A 21,728-nucleotide genomic window follows, 5' to 3' on the forward strand; every position below is an offset into this window, starting at 1 on the left:
CCAGATCGCAAACACATGTCTCATAAAACCTCTTCACTACTGGTTGTCGTCTAGTAATACCACAAAAGTCCACCCCCCACCAAACCAACCCTAACAAGTTACAGGTTTATGGTCTCGTAAAGCGGAATAATCACTTTCGCCCTAGCCCGAGACGTAGACATGACTTGCCCCTCCTTCCTTACCGGAGTTTATGGACTTAACTTATTGGGGAACAACATTCTGGAAGAATCCATTACTTTTCCTTTCAGCGAATGCCTATCTACAGGTGTTCTGTTGTACTTTCATCCCAGTGGACCCGAGCAGGAAATAAACGAACTATATTTTCTAGTTTTTTGTATTTGTGTACAGCTTACCATTCTTTACCAATGATTTATCTGATTCTCATATTAGTAACCTGAGTAGTTATTAAAATTATAACTTATGTATAATTAATGGAAAGAATAATAGCTACAGCAGTAGTGTAGATTGAAATATAGTGAATACACTCCTGCTACTCCTCCTGCCTTCATCCTTCACTTATGAAGATAAGCTACTTTTCGAAGCAGACAAAATGAAGAATTAGCAACGCCTTCGCCGGGAGTCGAACCACGGACATCTGGAATACAGGCCCAGCGTGCAGAACCACTACACCACGAAGACACGCTAGGAAGACGGGAGAAATACCTTATAAATTATAGACATTTTTTACCTGCACTTCATTTAAATTTATATCCGCGAATTATTTCATCTTAATTAACTGATACCTCAAAACAAATTGAAAATGACATCAAAATATTCTGTCCTTACGTAGAGACAAATGGTAGTGAAACTGGATTCAGAAATGTCAAAATGGATATTTCCTTTGAAATCTGAAACCCGAAATTTTTCGCAATTACAATACTTCCTTTATTTCGTACAAGGAAGTAAAAATCGGAAACCGTCCATTTTTCTGCCGCGGTTGCTTATTGAAAATTCAGAATTTGTTGCTGAAATAAGTTTGTCTGTAAGTACACTCAGTCAGTAAACACAGTCAGTCAGTACACAGTCAGTAAGACTTTGCTCTGGGAGTAATTTTAGTGCTCTGCGATATTCTTTGTGTGATATAGAAAATTTGTCTTTATACACTTGGTAGACCATAACTGTCCTTCAAATACACTACAAACGGCGAATCACTTACTGTTCTTTAAATATCAACGTACAAGTTTTCATGTGGGTTTTGTGAAAAATTATTGTTGAGATCAATCATTTTATGTGAAAAAAATAGTTTTTTTTTTCACATAAAATTATTGTTGCTGAAAATATCACATTTAAGTAAATTTGATAAGTATATGAGTTTACTTGATTGTATTTTCGTTTTGATGTATTTTACAATATTATGTGTGGTTTTTGTATATTTATTTATTCACATATAATAATAGACTTTACATAATAATTTCATTGTGCATTTTTTTAAAATTCGAATTCGAGATCACTTATTACGTTTATATGTTCATTTTATCTATTTTATGAGGGATATCTGATATTTGTTAAGATTAATTTTTTGTTAATTTGGAAATATTCTCTAAGATTCCAGAAAGCTCATTTTAAAGTCGTAAGTGCAATTTTTCTGGAAGCTTCTAGATGTGCTGGGTTACACTATTAATATGGCTGCGTTTAGATAATAAGCAGCTTCGGCCTGGCTTCGGCTCAGAGTCAAGCAATGACTTTGCTCTGGGAGTAATTTTAGTGCTCTGCGATATTCTTTGTGTGATATAGAGAATTTGTCTTTATTTGTCGTTCTTCTTGGGCTAATTATAACTTTTTGTTGTTTTTGTACGAACTGTGGTTTCTTTCGATAAAATGACTTTCTTCCGACCCTAATGTTTAACTTCTTTAATTCTGTACAAGTTTGAGTTTGATTTTTTATATAAGCTGATTTATTTAAATTTAAAAATGGCAAAATGCAAATTTTTGTATCATTTAAGACATTTCTGAAATTGGAAGTATATGTTTACGTCCAACAGTAGCAAAAATAAAGGACGGGTAAGGACTTTTGTGGACACCGTGTACATGAATTCACTCTACCATGTACACTACGAAAAAAAAAAAGAAAAAGGGAGGCGGGGGACAGTTCTATATCTCCTGTTCTACTGGGCCGATTGACAAAATTCAAATTGCGTTTTTCATGTCTCGAAAGCGCGACTTAGGATATATATTAGATGTATATATAGCATTGTTCTAAGGATATATATTAGATTTATATATAGCATTCTAACATAAGCATTTTGACACAAAATCTCACTTTTTCTGAAATAATATATCAATTTTTGGTACTTTTCCGTTTTGCCGGCGCAAGCGATAAAGTAGCCAATAATGGTACAACCGATGCGAAACGGAATATTCTCGCTGGTAACCTTTTACGCCTCATTTTCAAAACAAGTCGCAGCTTTTTCTTATCAGATTGATTGTTTCTTTCAATACTGACATATAATTACATAGAATTTTTATCAGATAGTTCATTTTTATGTCCAAGGCCATTTTCGGTAATTAAGTCAATTAGGATGCAATCACAGCGCTTACCCGAAGCCGAAAATATAGAAAAGGTAAAGTCAAGAGTTAAATTCATCAATTCTAATGAGAATACATTAGCGAAGTAAAGTACTGCAGTTTTACATAATTTCTGAGTAAGCTATTCGTACGAATTGAAATATTTCTTGCATTTAAACTTGTATTCCAAATTAAGATTTAACTTGTCATTAATGTATAATTAATGAGAGAATTAGATTTTTGTAGCGTAGTTTACATGAGATGAGATCAGGTGGGGTCATGTGATACAAACCGACAAATCAGGATGTTGAACCATGAAAACAGTAAATTCTTAATGTCTTTTTATAAATTTACTGCCTTTATTTATTGGCTTTTTACAAAATTTTAAAAGATATTAAAATGTTTATGCCTTTAAAAAAAGAATTCTTAAAACTAACATTTTTTTAAATATTTTTTATGTGTATACTGTATGTTGTCGCCAATAAAGTCTGCTTGGCGAGATTTGCGCCGGCGAAACGGAAAAGTACCCAATTTTTTTCCATATTTCGATTCTACGACTCAAATTATGCCTAGATATTAAATTTGTAAAATTTGCTGCGAAATTTACGGAGAAATTAAAAAATTTATCCTGGCGTATTTTTTACAGTTTGTGCCCAGAATAATTCACTTGGCGAACTTTTTAATTTATGGCAACCTATTTTCCTTTTCCTTTTTACATTGTGCACGAGGAGGAAAAAGCTGCATCGTTCCTACTTTCAAATAATTTTAATAAAGTGCCTGAACCACATTTAATGTTTTATCGCTTTCAAAAAAATATGCCAAATTTCAAAACCCGCCACTATATAAATTTACGTGTATGTTCGGAAATTTTGAATAAAAAACTCTAATTTTTGACTTAGAAATACATCTACTTTAAGACGATGGTAAAAGTTTTATAGGTTACAATCCAAATTTGTTTCGAAAAATTTATAAAAATTATTTTAAAATACAAATTTTAAAAACAAATCGTAAAAGATTAGTGAAATTTTATTTGGTATGAACCTAAATTTCAAAATATGACTGGAAAAATTAAATAAGTTTAATAAAAAAGGAGAGATTAATAAATATATACCAAATTCAATTAACACTGAGCAGCTAAAATTTTGAAAGCTAATTTCTGAAAAACTACTAGTGCGATTTTTACGAAACTTGGCAGTTTGGCATAATGTGAGTCGTAGAATGGAAATATGGAAAAAAAATTGGCATGTCATTTCAGAAAAAGTTCGATTTTTGTGTCAAAATACCTATATTCAAACAATGCTGTACATAAATCTAATACATATCCCAAGTCGGGCTTTCGAGACATGAAAAACGAAGTTGAATTTCGTCGATCGGCCCAGTAGAACTGAAAATATAGAACTGTCTTTTTTTTTTTTTTTTTCCCTCCCCCGCAGTGTACATTTTTAAAACCTGAAAGTATAAATACATTGAAAAATAGAAATTTGTATTAGAAACAGTGTTAATTTTCATTTGTGGCCCATTGGATAGGTCCTTTAGCACATTCTTAGCTTCGCTGTACATAAGAAAAATAAGAGATGAGACAATTACTTTACCTAGATTGCTTTCGCTGTCTTTTATCCAATCAGCGGCAGCCACTTTGACAGAGAAAATTTCCCATCCTGTGGAGTGGACGCTTAAGCGCCTCGTCTCTAGCAATCTTTTTCTTCTTTTTCTTTTCGATTTCGCCGGTGGTAACATTTGAAAAATCTTTACCTGCAGTGAAAGAACACATAAAGCAAATGTTGCATATGATTCACATAAAGTTTATCTACAAGTCACAATCCCAAGAATTCTTTAAAAAAATTTCCGTGAGGTTTCAGACACGGTGTCAACTTTGCTCAAGGCTAGGGATCTTCAACCTTTGACGCCCGAGGGCCACATCAATAAATTCACATAGATCCGCGGGCCACATGTCTGTCAAAAAAATAGTGTAGTCAAAAAATTTATATATAAAAAAAGAGGTTTGTTCTGCAAGACTACAGCTGATTCTAAGCGAAGAGATAGTGTTACCCAGATTTGTATATATATATATATATATATATATATTATACACACTGGTTGTAAAAATCAACTGGAAATCGAATTAATTTGTTTTAAATCTTTTTTAACTATGAAAAAAAGTATATATATGCTTATACAGAACAATGTTACAAAATGCATTTGTAATGAAAAAAGAAGAAAAAAAATTACATTACTGTTCGGAGATGGTAGTTACTTTAGTTTTAATGTGAAATTTGACGTTGTTTTTGCTTGATTAAAGCTTCAATATCCGGTTAAATCTGTATTGTTGCGCAATATGCCCGTATCGAGTTTGCTTCCAATTACAGCATGCAAGTATGCGAAAAGCAGGGAGAAAATACCTTATACGGTTAAGAAAATATTTTTGCAAAGAGATTATCTCAGGAGTTCTCTTGAGCTTCCCAACTTGTGTACACGTTCTTTTTATCTTGAATTTGTAACGCATTAATATGCTCTGGAGTTCGAATTTTCGTTAATCTGTATGTATAAAGAAGAATGTCTGTGTGTTTGTTCGAGATTAACTCAGTCACTACTATAGGTATCGTCACCAAACTTTCTACAATTCTTTTTTGGGTCCTGGAAAAGGTCGACGTTCACTTTTTTTGAAAGAAAAAAAATAGCTAAAATATATTAAAATAAAAAAATATTAAAATAAAAAATAGCTAAATAGATATTAATTAAAAGCGCTGAAAACGCTAATCTTCGCTCTCATGTTTCTGAGTGGCAACAGTTTCGCACGCTGGAGATAAAAATCTGCTTTATTTCGAAAAGTGTTGCCACTGCTCGCTTTCAAATTGTAGATTTTGTTAATAAAAAATGTATAAGTTTTACAATGAAATAAAAATAGCATTGCAAAACATTAAATACATTATTGCCAAAAACTCTAAAAACACTAAATTTTCCGAGTGGCAACAGTCTCACGTATTAGAGATAAGAATGCTTTATTTTGAAAAGTGTTGCTACTGTTCGCTTCCAAATTGTAGAGTTTGTTAATCTAAAATTTGTAAGCTTTACAAAATCTCTCTATATAAATAAGAATGCCTGTTTGTGTGTTCGCGTTGTTGATTTCTGACCAATTATGATCCAATTTTTGCTACACTTAATCGACTAAAATTGAATATAGATGAAATGTTGCGTGGAACTTGAGCTTTAACGACCATTTGATTAGAAAGACGAAAATCATTGAAAAATGCGTGCCATTGTTGCCGATGTAATGAAACAGAATTAGTTTATTTTTCTGTCGAAATTTTTTATGTGGGTTCGATATCGCATCAGACTGAAAAATGTATGACTATGAATCGTATTTTTTGCATCGTTATTAGAGAAGGATTACAGCGATATCGTTCTGTCTGTTCTTAGGTACATTACTCTCAATCTAACTTAACTGGCATCGGGTACTTTCGCTAGTATATTATAATTATGTACTTTTTGTTATTTTCTTACATTAACCGACGCCTGCAGAATAATGACTAATGGGCTGCATGCAAACAGCGGGTCGCGTGTTTGATTTTGGTGTTAAAAAAATAAGCAAGGAACGCTAAAAGAAAAGGTACGAAAGTAAAAGGGGGAATTTAAACTTTCAATTTAGTACGTATCAGGTAGAAATTACAATGCCGAATGCAAAATGGCAACCAAAGCAACACTTAACTTCATCAATTTTATGTTTAAACATTATTTAAGCCAATAGTGATGACTTCTCTAAGCATCAGTTGAGGCCTATTTTTAAACTTTATCTGAGTTAATAAGGGCTTCTATACATTCTCCTCCTGGTTTTGTAGAACTTTAAAAGACTTAGTGATAGTACATTAAACAGGGCGCGCGTACATTTTATGACAAGAAAGAATACACGACGTTACAAAGTAATCTCATGAGCAACCAAGGTGTTTCAGACGCAAAATATATTTTGCTCTCGAAGAAAATGGACCTTTTTTTTTTTTTTAATGATGCAAAAATGCAGCTTTACATTGTTTAAGATTTTCTGTTGATATCAAGAGTGATCAGCCACTGATTTAACTGGCCTTAAGGAGTCAATTATTTTTTTGCTTCTGAAGTATTTTCTTGCTCTTGAAGAACAGGACTTCATGTCGGATGATTCTCGACATTTATGGAGTTTTATGCAAAACCTACTCAAATGTGAGGTTGCTTTTTACTGATTTTAAAGCACGCAAATGTCGATGCGAAGTTTAAATTACTCTTTACGAAATTCTTAGATTTCTAAGATTTGGGAAAATCTTATCTCTGAAATCGATATAGAACGCAATTTCTCTGATGCGCTTCTCTTTCGTCTGCTGAAGCAAAAATGTTGGAATCGTCCGATAATACCATTCCTGGTAATCAAACAAACAACCTTAAGCACAGTTATATAGGCAGCTGTCGTAGCCGACAAGGGAACCTTTTGACCATCAAACTGTCAAACATTATGTCATAATTGCGAGAGTTTCGTGCAAAGGAAGACTATTAAGCGTAATTATTGCTTCAGTGATCCTTGAGATGGAACACATTTGCATATTCATGTCCACTAAGAGGACACTTCCTGTTCGCAGACATAACCAGATTATAGGGTTTGAAGTAAAATTTTCTTTCAGTAAGAAACGAAGTTTTTTTATTATCATTATCTGCATCAATAATGAAAAGTGTCTATGAAATTCATTCTATAGCTATACTGCGTGACCTTTACAAATATTATAAAAAATCCAGTATTTGAAAAGGTTATGCTTCATTGATCTCTAAATGAATATAATCAAACACTCAAAATCCTTGTTATTAATTGTTTTATCTTAAAGAAATGATGTAACTTGAAAAGGCAATCATTTTACTTCAGTATTATTGAATTGCAGACACACATGTATAAGATATTAAAAATATGTGACTGTCTGGTTTGGCAATTGAAAGGAATAACTAGTGAAATGGAGATTAAAAGACATAGAAAACTGCACACTTTTTTTTCATTTGTCATTGTCATTGATATAAAGATTCTGCTAAGTGTTTGAATCCGTTCTAATCAATTATTTTGACTCAGTTAAGTAGCTGGAAACGTTACAGTCTTGAACAATCTATTATTTTACCTTGGGGAATTTAAATTAGTATAAATTAAGTTAAGTAATTAATTATAGTTAAGGAGGACTAGAAACTACTTGACAATATGGTCTCTCGTAATAAATTATTTTGATGTTCAGAATGTTCAGATGATGTTCCGAACACTGAAAATGAATCTAAGGTTAACATAAATGAGCATAAAAAGATGATTTACCAAAGCTGATCGATGATATGTATGATAGAGAAGACTTATATAAAATAAGAATCTGGCAGTTTTTTATACTTTCTGTAGTTAAAGAAATTTTGCTGCAAGAAGTGTTTTAGTAAGCACCAGGAAGTTAAATGCAGTGAATTCCCGATAAATAAACCCTTATGTAAAAAAATTGTAATTTATTTACTCGTACTACTACATCAGCGCAAAACAAAACTGTCTACTTAAAATAAAAATTTTAAAAAATCTGAAGGGTTCCAGATTTTAAATTACGTCCAAAGGGGTGTTTTTTAACATTTTTTATGTTACCTTTATTTATTAAATATCATGCTCTTCACACTTAAACCATAAAATTCAGTTCAACAGCAATATCGCAAAATAATTTTAAAATGAGCATATCTTTAGAATTTCCGATATAGAGTCTCGCGCGTGGAGATGATTTTCCTTTTTTTTTTTTTTTTTTTTTTTTTTTTTTTTTAGCCGTACAGTGTTGCCATTTCTCGCTTTGAAATCGTTTAGTTTTTTAATCAAAAATTCGTTGAAGTGTTACAAAATACGAAATCGCCAATAAAATAAATTTCAAATTCAAATTAGGGCTTCCACATGCCCACATTCTATGGAAGATTAGGTTATTCAAACTTTGATGGCTCTAGGTACCGTTGTTTTATCACAATGCGAGATACATACATACATTTATGCAGATTCTTCATTATTTAATTTCTTTAAATATAGCACAGAGCTCTAATATTTGGTGGCAACAATTTGGAAAGTGAAACAACGCTTATCGTGAATCAACGCAAAATGCCAAAACGAAATTAATAGTCCTTATGGGCAAATTGCCCCTTTGGACTGAAAATAAAATGTTTGGGTCAACAAGAACGGCAAATGATGTCAGCCAGATAAACTGGCGCTAGTTCATTTGAATATGGCAAAGCACATAAGGGCTAACTGCCTACGAGTAGAGATGCTTTAATAGAGAATTTTTGGAGAAAACTGACTCGTATTCCATGTACAGAATGGGGAAACCATGGCTAAACCAACCACGCATCATGCCCGTTTGCGTGGGTTCGAGCCAAGGGTAAACTGCCCATTGTTCAGAAACCACGGAGGCAAACAATAGGAAGATCTAATTAGTAAGCGAGTTTGAAATCAAAAAGATCGCTCAAGTTCTGTTGTAAACATTGAGCTGCACTTCTTCCCAGCTAGCGAACTATTAATATAACAAAAACTATGTATGATAGCAATAAGGATTACAGTTTTGGAACTATGGACATAAGAACTTTCAAACTAATTTTAGTTTTAGTTTAATTTTAGTTCAAGTATAAAGTTTATAGAGACATTAGGTTATTTTTTATGCTGAGAGATGTGAAAAATGAGTAACGCCTTCGGGACTTCGAATACGCGTCCAGTGTGCTGACCACTACACTACGAAGGCATGCTAAGAAGGCGGGAGAAATACCTTATATATTCCCCCTTTTAAAGGGCGACTGGGAATTAGGGAACACGATCGCCAAATTCTGGAGGTGGAGAATCATCATTCATAACTCTTTTTAGTTGGGCGTCACTGTAGAGACATTAGGTTATTTCGAAGCAGAATTCAGGAAAAATGAGTAACGCTTTTGCTGGGACACGGACCTCTCGAATACGCTAACCCACGTAGCTAGGTTACCATTTTTACTTACTACAAAGACTTGAACGCCAAATAATAATCGATTATTGCTCAGATTGAGATCACGTGATCCTTCAGAAGCAGAACTTTCGTCTGATTGGTTGATTCTACCCGGGACAGAGTTCCAGCCGAGACATTTTCGGTGAGGTTTGAAAAAAATCCCGCATAACCGTAACATAGTTTCCGTATCTAGGCTTGACTTCGCTTCCAGCAGGGCTCTTTTTTCTAGGAATCTTCCCGTTTAAACCAGTGCTACCAAAATCTCGTTTATAAGAAAAGTCCCGTCTAGCAAGGGCTTTTCAGAAACCTCTTCAGAAAAGTCTCGTCTAGCAGGAACCTTCGCTAGGTGTGATAACCTTTTAAAAGGGGAAGACATCATTCTACAAAATGAACGTGGGAGAAAAAAAAAAAAAAAAAAAAAAAGAAGACGAAGAAAACATTGTCTAAAAACGTGGGAACAAATAAAGGAGAAAATATTGTCGAGGAAAAAAAAATTAAGCCGTTCAAAAAATTTGCTGTTTTAAAGTGTGCTCAGAGTTATTCATCAAGAAATAAAATTGTGTCTTGTTTATCTACACCAATGTCGGCAAGTTTTCTCTTATCCGCTGTGATATCTATTTGATGTACTTACATTACCTTGGAGTCCTCAAATCATTTACAGCGAATTATCATATATATGCTATATTATCATATAAATACTATATCATATATCGAATGACCATATAAATACTATATCACACAGGAAAGGTAATGCAAAATATATTATACACCATTCCCTCTCTTTGTCTCTCTTTCTTTCATATCTATAAAAAATAAAGGGTTCAGATATTTCAACCTAAAACCTCATTTTAAGTTTCTCAGCACTACATACTATTAGTTTCCAAGCTCTGTTTATTACTGTTATGATATGGGACCATTATTACAGTAAGACCTTTTTTATTTGGAATCTGTAATAACGCATCACTTGTGCACTACTGAGAAAAGAAAAATGCTAAAAGCAGATTGGAATCAAATTTACAGTTCTTGGCTTAATCGATCATGGCAAAGCGCTCGAGAGCTAATATGCTAAATATGGAGGGATGCCTTCATGGAGCTCTTTTTAAGGCAAACTGGCTTCTATTACATGTGGGGAAAACCACGAAAGCAGGATTCGAGTCCGGATCGAAATACAATGTTTAGTGATCGCATCCACTTAGCTACTAAAAAATTAATTATTTGAGACAAACACGAAGTCCATATTTATTTGCAAAGACAGTGCTAAACGCTGTATTTCACACCGTTATCACTGGGAAAACATGCCGAAACTTAGGCCTTTTTCTTTGTTGCTGTTTTTTGCTCCGCAACTGTAAGATGCAGATACTCAATCAACAGTTACCAGAGCACAACTCTCTGCACTCTGTTCCCATGAGGAAAATAGTATTGCTCTTATGCTTAAGTTGTCACTGCTTGTCCTCTGGAGGTGAAAATTTACTATCTGTGCACCACGTCCAAAGCCCGGGAGGGCTGGACAAAGGACCTAATTTAAACAATTGTTGTTGAGAAGAGCCTTGAAGGAATACATTGGAATGCTGTGTTGCTGCAAATGAACAGCGCATCATTAGCTTAAAAGTTGTACTGCATAAATTATAGGATTATTTACATCAATTTCATAGAACCCAATACCGTGCCAGATATTATACGAACTTTTTACAGAATGTATGTAAGTATAGAAATAATAATTCACATAAATATTTACTTATTATTTATAAAATAACGGTTTAGGCAACGTGAAGAAAATATGCGCATCACAGGGGATTAAACTTTATGCAAGACTAAGCAATGTACTGCGCAATGTATTGGATATGATTACGGTGCTAACAATCTAGAGACCATTAAGCATTGCATTTTGGAGCAGGGAACTTGAAAAATGCATTGCTCTCTCCGAGATTTGAACACCGGACTTCTCGATTGCTAGAGGGATGTACTTCCAATTACACCATGAAGACACGCAATAATGGGAGAAAATATCTTACAACAGGAGTTAACTTACATGATACAGTAGTATATGTAGATGTATGTAAGCATTACTTTGGCATTATGGATGAATTACTATATGAAACTAGGCTAATTACCATATTATTTAGCTTTTAACGCGGGTGTTTACAATGCTCCCAGACATCCAAATACAACGAGCTTTTACTGTAATTTCATCCATTTTGAAGTACCTTTCATTTAAAATTCTGTTCATTAAGAGGGTGTCAAATGTATAGATTCCTATTCGAACTCGTAGTTAGTTTTATTAAAGTAATAATATTTTATATGCTAAAATTCCGGAAGAGAATTTCTAGAACCACTGAATTACCCAATCTTCCGTCTAGGAAGTAAAAATGGAATTGATTTCTTTGAATTATCTTTTCATTCATTTATAAAGGAAATTAACTGCATCAAATTATTTACTTACTTCTAGTAACTGTGACTTTAACATCTTTGCTTTTCTCTGGTCTTTTGCTTTAGGTTTCATCTTGAAAATGTGAAATTCAGCTTCTAGTAATTTATCCGTTTTTTCCGACGAGACATTGAAGAAAAAGTGAGATCGATGTCTGGATTCTGAAAAATAAATAAATAAATAAATAAATAAATAAATAAAATAATGATTTTATAATTTGCTAGGCAATTTTTCAAGCAATATGTGCAAGGCTCATGAAAATGGCAGACAGAGTATTAAAATTAAAAAGGAAATTGGAATTCCTATGGATGAAATTGAATTCTTGAAACAGAAATTTACTCAGATTATAAATGCGTAAAAAATAATAATTACAAAAAGTTATAAATGTGTAAACGTCTGAACGTTCATTGGCATTCGACCCGAAACTAGCTGCCTATTTCTCCTATATTAATTTCAATATTATTCTAGCAAATGCGCTCTGGCTACTCCTCATTCTTGTTTGAGATGGGATGTGTGCTGTCTATACACAATGCTAATCAAGATCTGCCATTTCCAGTATGAGATTCACTTTAGCTCAAGCACCATCGTAAGTGCCTGAACTTTAAAAAAACATTCGCAGGAGAATACGCTTTTCCGAAATCAGTAGTCACGATGCAATAATTTCTGCTGGCAGTCTCAGAGGTATTGATCGCCAGTAGAAATTTTGTCCAGATTAATGGAGTTAAACGTGATCTGACAAGAAATGCCATTTAAGGAGAAAGAGGAAAAACAAAGGTATTGTAGTTCTCGCTTTCGTATTTAAGAAGAAAGCAAATTAAAAACATCGTTTCGGTAGATTAGTTGTTTTGACGAAGTTTCGGTACATTAGTTGTTTTGACAGTTCGCTTCTGCGAGATCAATTGCAATGGGATATTTATTAAGAATTATTCTGATAATCTGATTCTGATTATGCTGATAAACTGATTCTGATTATTCTAATAAAAGATTAATTTGCTTTCTTATTCAAAAAGAAAGCAAATTAAAAATAAGGTTCTAGTAACTTAATTGTTGTGACGAACAGTTTGCTTCTGCTAGACCATTCGCAATGGAACGTCTATCAAGAATATTTCTGACAAATTGGTTCTTATTCTGATAGACTGGCTTTTCTGACAAAATGATTCTGATAAACTGAATTTTTTTTATAAACGGATTCTGATTATTCTGATAGCCGATTAATTTGCATTTTTATTTAAAAAGAAAGCGAATTAAAACAAGGTTTCAGTAGATTAATTGTTATGACGAATAGTTAGCTTTTGCTAGATCATTTGCAATGGAACGCTTTTCAAGAATTACTCTAATAAACGGATTCTAATTATTCTGATAGTTTGGCCTTTCTGATAAAAGAATTCTGATAAACTGATTTAATATTATTTTTTCTTTGATAAACGGATTCTTTTTACTCTGAGAAATGATTAATTTCGAAAAGCTTATCAAGAATTATTGTGATAAACTGATTTTGATTATTCTGATAGATTGGCCTTTCTGACAAAATGATTCTGATTAATCTGATAAACTGATTTATTATGATTATTTTTTTTTACAAACGGATTCTAATTATTCTGATAGATGATAAATTAAAAGTAAGTTTCTAGTAGATTAATTATTGTGACGAATAGTTCGCTTCTGCTAGACCATTTGCAATGGAACGTTTATCAAGAATTATTCTGCCTGAATGTGTTTAATAATATTTTGATTTTTCATTTCTCTACAGCGTATTTATAACGTTGCATTCTAATTACACGAGTATACAATATACACTGCGCAGAACACGTTATGCATAATATGCACCACGCAGAAGCCTGGAAACAGACAAAATAACAGATAGTTGAAAAATTAGTAACTTTTTTCTCATTGCATCTCAGTGTTGGAACATTTGTTTATCTGCTCTAATATCTCATGCATGTTTCGCGTCAGCATCTGGCTATGTTTGAGGAGGAAGGCATTTATTTCAATTTCGCTGAGAGGTGGTTTTCCCCCATGTGTAACGTGTATACGAGCCAGTTTCCCTTAGAAAGTCCTTCACGAAGGCATCTCGCCCCTTAGGCAGATAGCCCTCGAGGCTTTGCCATAATCACACACACACACAATCCCGCTGAGAGAGAAATAAATAGTTTAAATTTCTACAATTGTATAAATAAAACCGTCATATCCGTGAGCAAATTTCATCAAGTTTTCAAAGGACCATACCCCATATTAGACTCATTTTCGGTTCGATATCACAACGGAGATTTTGAGCATCCCTGCACAGCGAGCTTTACTGTTAATCATGCGTACATAAAATGACTTCAGAATTGTACATCTCTTTCTAAGTTATAAATGATTATTCATACGAAATTTCATTAAAAATGTCCATTATGTTTTTCAGAAATCCGACATAATGTGAAAATTCTCTTAATTTTGCGCACGAGTGTATCATTTGAAGTGAATGTATTATTCAACTGTATTATTAAAAATGCATTATTAAAAGGTTGTCAACTTTTAACATAAAATGTTAGTTGCGAAATTACCAATTAGTATTTTAATTATTGTTTACTAAACTGTCTGCTCATTTGGTGCAAATCAAGATTTCCTGTAAGGCATTAACTAGCCCAAAACACTAACAGACTAGCCAGTTTGTATCCGACCTAAGTTCTCCCCACCTCACCCCGCACCGCCAAACACCTTTGCTATAACACGGGGGGGGGAATGGGGGACAGTTCCTATATCTCCCGTTCTACTGAGCCGATTGACGAAATTCAAATTGCGATCTTCATGTCTCGAAAGCGAGTCTTAGGATAGATATTAGATTTATATATAGCACTATTCTAACATAGGTATTTTGACTCGAAATCGAACTTTTTCTGAGATAGCATACCAATTTTTTTACATATTTCGATTCTACGACTGAAATTACGCCAAACTACCAAGTTTTGTAAAAATCGCACGAGTAGTTTTTAAAAAATTAGGTCTCAAAATTTTAGCTCCTCAGTGTTCATTGAATTTGGTATATATTTATTAATATCTCTTTTTTCATGAAATGTTTTTGATTCTTCTTTTCGCATATGGAAATTTAAGTTCATTCCAAATAAAATTCACCCATTTTTATGATTTATTTTTATAATTTGTATTTTTAATTATTATAAATTTTTCGAAAAACATTTTAAATTATAACCTGTAAAATTTTTACTGTCATCTTAAAGTAGGCGTATTTGTAAGCATACCTGCAAAAAATTAGACTTTTTTATTCAAAATTTTCTAAGATATACACGAATTTACATGTTTTAGCGTTTTGAAATTTGGCATCTTTTTTTTTAAGCGATAATAACGCCAAATGTAGAACGGGAGATATAGAACTGTCCCATTTTTTTTTTCCCGCAGTGTACATAGAATTAAAGGATAGCCTTCATAAAAAAAGTGGCAAATTTACTTATGGACTTTAGACAACTTAAATGGAATTTTAAGAGATACAAAATTAGTATTTTTTAATCCTATCAAAATTACTTCAAGTATTTACAAGTCGAGATTTAATGATCACCTACCCAAAATTCGAGAAGAAGTAATAAATGATGCATATGAATTACGGACATTGCTTATTTATTCTGAAGAATACTCAATTAAATATCCATCAATCGACTACACCATTCGTAACTTATATCTGTCCTATTTAGAGCATAATAATCATTTTGGCTTGAATTTATGATAGTCTGTCATTAATCATTCGTACCATAAATCTGATTCTCATTATTTTAATACATACTGGCAACAATTACAATTAATAATTCCAAGAAGGGAAAAACGGCAATCAAATTCAGCGTCACAGGTATAAAAAAATTGCAATGAAATAACACTTGATGGATTCATTTTTGCAGATCATTATGGTGTTTTTCCTAATGTACACTCAAAATAGCAATTAATAAAAAAAATTTTAAAAAGATGTTCTAATTTAAAATTAACATTTTTATAAAATCCAGTTATATTAATGCATAATCAACAAAAAGGCAGTAGCCCTTCTAGAATAAATTGAAATTAAGCATATCATACAGTTTATAACTTAAACAAGTTGTTTCTGGAATTCAAAACAACATTGACTTTTTCTATTAAACAGCATTTATTCACCCCAAAACATTACGAAAATTACAGATTTTTGTGAAAAACTGAAAGCAACCATTGCAATAGAAAATATTTTGTGGTGCTTGTTATGTCTTTTGAGAAGAAAACCAGTGAACTGAAGCTTCTTGCCAGAATGGTGGAGACTTCTCCAGATAATTGAATATATAATTCATAGACGTGACCTGTCAAATCACGATTAAACAGTCCCGACAAAGTCCCCCTGACAAAATAGCGCCAAACTAAACGGTCCATCCTTGACAAAATAGCCCCGAAGTAATAGCTAAGCCTAGTTATATAATTATATAAAATTAATTACATTAAAATATATTAGTAAAAATGAATTTTGATAGTTCAAAATATTTACTAAAAAACGCATTTTAAAAATTGTATATGGACATATTAATAGAAATTCTAAATGCAGTTTGGCAGTTCTCTACAAGCCTTTATGGTTTCTGTTCCTTACCACATTCTTTATAAATTCCAATTTCAGATGCTTATTACATCTGGGACAGTGTTTACGGCGCGAAATGCAATAACTGAATTTGGTGAAAGCTTATGTAAATAATGAGAGTGTGCGTATTTATATAAAAATCTTCTTAGCGTTGAGTTTTGTACCAGTGCATGATGTTATCAGAGTATTTGAAGATCAATTACTACAGATAACTTATTTGGAAGTATAAGAGCGATAATTTTCATCTCCTTATTAGCAACGATTTAAGAAGAGATTTGCAGTTGTAATGTACACTTGATACAACAGGATCAATGCACTGTCTTTCGGACTCTTTTTAAATGAAAACAGGAAGAATACTTGTTCATGTTTTATGATGCGACCAGTAGAAATTTCAGCATGCGAAATCCGTCCGTAATGTGTTTGATCTAATGACCGCAATTAAATTAATAATATCGAAAATCATAGGGATTACTTTGTAGACTATACCTTTAGTTTTATGAACCAGTTATTTTATGCTAATTTGCTTTGCTGTCCTTCTCATTTTCTATTTTCCTGCCACAATGTAAATTTCTAACTCGCGAGTGTATAAAAGAGGATAGAAGGATTATAGGTTATATATACAGGGTATATCGTAAATGTTGCGACAAACTTCTAGGGAAGGTACGGCACATCATAAGGATTAAGACTTGAATAGGAACCTATACGCGGAAATGTCAGGGGTAAGTGGTAGCAGAGGTAAAAGATGGGAAAGGAAACAAGAGAGTTATTAATTTTAAACATTTAATGGACATGAATATAAATGGTGTTTCGGCAGATTGAATATTACAGCAGATGCTCGAAGTTTGTACCATCAGACGCCAAACATGCCTGACACCGACGGACCGCTGATTGCTGAACATGTTCAACACACCGTGAGTTTCTTTGATTGTAGCAGCTGCTCAAGCAAGTCTTGCCACGAGATCCATTTCAGACACAACAAGGATCGTGATACACGGCACTTTTCATGACTCCCCACAAAAAGAAATCAAGGATCGATAAATCCGATCAGCGTGGGGGGCTCAGGGAACCGGTCCATCACGCCCAAACCATCGATGCGGGAATGATCTGTTCAAATGGCTACGAACATCCAGTCCAAAATGAGCAGGCGCCCCATCAGGAACGTCGTCAAGCAAGTCGGGAAGAACTTGCTCCAGAAAGATGAAATAATTTGCGGCTTTCGAATGGTCGGTTGGTATCAGGCATGTTTGGCGTCTAATGGTGCAAACTTCGAGTAACTGTTGTAACATTCAAGCTATCGTACACCATTTGTATTCATGTCCAATAAATATTTCAAATTAATCACTCTTGCTTTTTTTCCCATCTTCTACCTCTGTTACCACTTACCCCTGACATTTCCGGTTACGGGGTCCTATTCTTAATCCTTATGATGTGCCCTACCTCCCCTAGAAGTTTGTCGCAACATTTACAGTACACCCAGTATATATATCGATAGGATTTTTGAAGGTAGAATCAGAGCGTGTTCCGCCTGCTGAAAGCCGCGTTGCTAATTTGTTTCTATTGAGAGCTGTACTCTGTGGCGTTGCGTTATTCTCGCCATCAGGCTTGCAGACGGTCCCTTTCTCAGGAGGTACAACAAAGCCTCCACTTGGACTTAAACTCAAAAATGTAAGAAATAAGAACTTAACTAATGACTAACTAAAGAGATTTAGCCGAAGCTAACACATTTTTTAACTAGTTGGTCCCTAATATTAAATTAGCTAGCGAAGCTATTAATAGCTATTAATGGCACGTAATACGGGTCGAGCGTAGTAACAGCTTAAAGAGACGAAGGCAAAATTCAGAAAATCTAATTCTCTTTTGCACAATGGAACTTCGACTTAAATACCACTTCTTCTCAGTAGCATTTAATGCGATTCTAAAAACTCATTCTGGTAAGGAATTGTAAGCTGAAATTAGGAGAGATAGGAAAGTCTGACAACTTAAAAATAACTGTTATAAACTTAGGATAAACCTTACAACCCTTTCCCAGTTCGCGCAACTTATATAACGACTTATATACTGGATATATAGTGATATATACAGTATAACGGAAGCAATAAATAAGCAAAATTGTCGTGTACGACGAACACTGTATCCCATGATATGATATGAGGGACGCAGCCCGACCCTCCTGGCAGACTTTACGTTGCCCTATAGCCTTTGTGCGGGCTGCGCCAGAGCAAGCCAGAAACTACACCTTCAACAGACATAACGAACATAACTAAAAAACAAAATTCAGATTAAAATCCCTACTGCAAGCTTATTATGGTTAATTTTCTCCATCATTTTTCTGGCAAACTTTTTCAGTCTTTTAAAATATCATATATATTAAAAACATCATTTTTCTTACACTAGTTCCTGATATCAGTAAAATATTTACATGTTTCTACATAATGCTCTGCAGTGCCCGTTTCTTTACAGATATCACAGAGGTCAGACGCTTGTAATTTAAACCTTTCAAAATAGAAAGGAAAACGGCCATGACCTGTAATGATTTGGTTAACGTCAATGTCTGAATAACATAAACCTTTTTTAAGTTTAATAAATTTCATATAACCTTTATTTCGATCAGACCTTTCCCACTCCTTCTTCTATTTATCATAAATATAATTTTTCATTATAGTCACAGCTTTCCTTATTGATCCATGTACATCAATATCACCAGCATTAACATCGGTAATTGCCTCCTTTTGGCCAGTGCGTCCGTGTAGTACAAGGAAAGCTTTGTATGAGTCTTGTATCTTTCATGAGCTAACACTTCAAGGACGATTAGCATGTTTGATAAAGTATGCGCTCATACCGCAATCAAGTCCTGTTGTAGCAAATGATAATCAAGTCCTGTTGTAGCAAATGATCTTACAAGAAGAGAATGTTTAGCGACCGCGATCTTCATGCGAGATGAAGAATATCCCAAATAGCTTAATCAATGAAGGAATTCTTTGACATCGACTTTAGAAATAACTGTGCACTTTATAAAGTATTTTCACCCTCCTTTCCGCATGCCTTCCTCGTACAACTGGAAGAATATTCGACGTGTATTCTAGAGGTCCAGGTTTCGAGTCCCGGCGAGGGCACTGCACATTTTTCACGTCTACTGCTTCAAAAAACCCTAAACTCGACAAGTTCTGCAGAAATTTTCTAAATAACTTCATCTTCATGTTCTACAAACATGAACGCTTGTGATTTCTGGCTTAGAGGATAGCTGAAAGCTCAAGTTTACGCAAAGAGTACAGTATCTAATTTATCTGAAAGTAAGATTAACTCGGTATATATTGTTGGCATGCTTCGAAGCTCTTTCGTTAGATCATTAATCTTGGTAAGTTAAAATATTTTGCGTGTAATCGACTTAGTTCGCTCACTGAGCAAGAGTTGTAACTGTACTTGAATGAGAATAAGAGTAAACTCATAGTTAATAATCGAAATACTACACATTTACGCTTCCTTGTACGAAGTAAGAAAAATAATGTAATCTCGAAAGATTCCGGATATCATATTTCAACGAAAATATCCATTTTGACTGCTATCGAATGCAATTTAACTATGTTTTTGAGTGACATCTGTATGTAAGGACAGAATAAAGGACTTTTTTTTTTTTTTTTTTTTTTTTTTTTTTTTTTTTTTCAAAACGGGTTGCAAAAAGGATTTAAAAAGGATTCAGAAGAGAGTTTTTCGCGATATCTGTACGTACGTATGTATGTATGTATCTAGCATAACTCAAAAACGAATGGCCTCAGAACTTTGAAATATTTAGGACTGCTAGATATATATATATATATATGCTAGATATATATATATATATATATACCACTCTGTTACTCGGCTCCTTGAGCTCAGTTTTTTATTCTTATATGTTGGTAAATTATGAATTTTTTGCTTTTAAAATGATTGAATTGTGTTGTTCTTATCATTCGGTTAAGGTTTTTATGCCTTTAGTTAATCTGCATGCAATAGTTGTAGAATTATCAACAATTTAAAAGTCGTTTAAGTGAGGCTAAGCGTAATTTTTTTACCATAGCAGCCATATTTTTTTACATTAAAACTTAGCAGAATATTGAATTATGTCAGTTTCTGCACCTTCAGTGTCCTTTTGCCGAATGGGAACAAAAGTAAACTTTCAGTTTTGTGCACCGAAAAATCTGCCTTCTTGCACGCTGGCCGAATTGCCTTTCTTTTTTTTCCGTAGAAACTCTAATTTTAATTGTAAATTTTTTTTTAATCATTTTGGCTGTATTTAGTGTTTTATATTTTTCAGTTTTTATTAAAGATATTTTGAAGTTTTATGTATTTTTGCCTTGCCACGAAGTGAGAACTGAATTCATTGAATGAGAAATGTATCTCTAATGGAATTCGAGGAAATAAGTTTAAATGAAATGCGGCAAACAATGCGTATAATTTAATATTCTGTAGAAGGAAACCGTATGGTGTACACATCAGATTTTTATACATGGCTTTCGTTCTCATATTAAGATGAAAATGAACTTCTTTTTTCATTGGAAACTGCATTCGTATGATCTCAGTACATACATAAGTGTATACAAAATAATACCCACATATATCAATCACAGACACCTCCAAATAAATGTGAATAAGACCAACTTGAGTATCTTTATATTTCGGAGAAACTTATGATGTAGGGTTTGAAACCGATTCCGAAATCTTTCGTAATGAAAACAACAATATATTTCTACCCCTGAAGCCTTCAATAGATAACCGTGTATGACCAATACGAAGACGGGTTAAAATTACTTCCTCGATTCAATTTTCAATCGATTCCCAGTATTCCACTACAGATTTCATGCTTTTAAGCTTATTGTGAACCTGAGCATCTCACAATAGCTGCCACTTGACCTATCCGTAAGAGGTACATGTTAGCCGCACAAATCCAACAGCTGATTTAGCTGTGATGTTCATTAGCTCATTTCCCCTGATACCAACATGACCGAAAACGCAACGGTATAGAATTGGGTAGTCACGGTTCTGTAAGTTTAAATTTAACGGAATATAATTAATAAAATGTTTTAAATTTATTTTTAGAAAATATAGCTTCGGAAAAAAAAACTCGAAGTCAAAATAAATTCAGCCTTGAAAAACGTTCAGCTTCGTGTACTTATTTTACTTATCAGCAATTTACTTTTACGACCATTATAGATGCTAATAAGTCACACCTTAATAATCTTAATAACTAGATCTCAAAAAAAGAAAACGA

At 33.4% G+C, this 21,728-nt stretch overlaps 1 protein-coding gene across 1 annotated transcript in view; it reads right to left on the reverse strand.

The window, feature by feature from the left end:
• Positions 1-21,728, reverse strand: part of LOC118204153 (bone morphogenetic protein 2-A-like) — a 96,800-nt gene that overhangs the window by 17,945 nt on the left and 57,127 nt on the right. The window contains exons 2-3 of the mRNA XM_035376476.2: positions 11,920-12,065; positions 4,098-4,257 (exon numbers count right to left, since the gene is read on the reverse strand). Coding sequence (XP_035232367.1) covers positions 4,098-4,257; positions 11,920-12,065 — 306 coding nt within the window. The remainder of the gene's footprint in view (positions 1-4,097; positions 4,258-11,919; positions 12,066-21,728) is intronic.

This window comes from Stegodyphus dumicola, chromosome 8, assembly GCF_044657685.1.
Source record: "Stegodyphus dumicola isolate Sdum_Otavi_A_Nest chromosome 8, ASM4465768v1".
Taxonomy (NCBI): Eukaryota; Metazoa; Arthropoda; class Arachnida; order Araneae; family Eresidae; genus Stegodyphus; species Stegodyphus dumicola.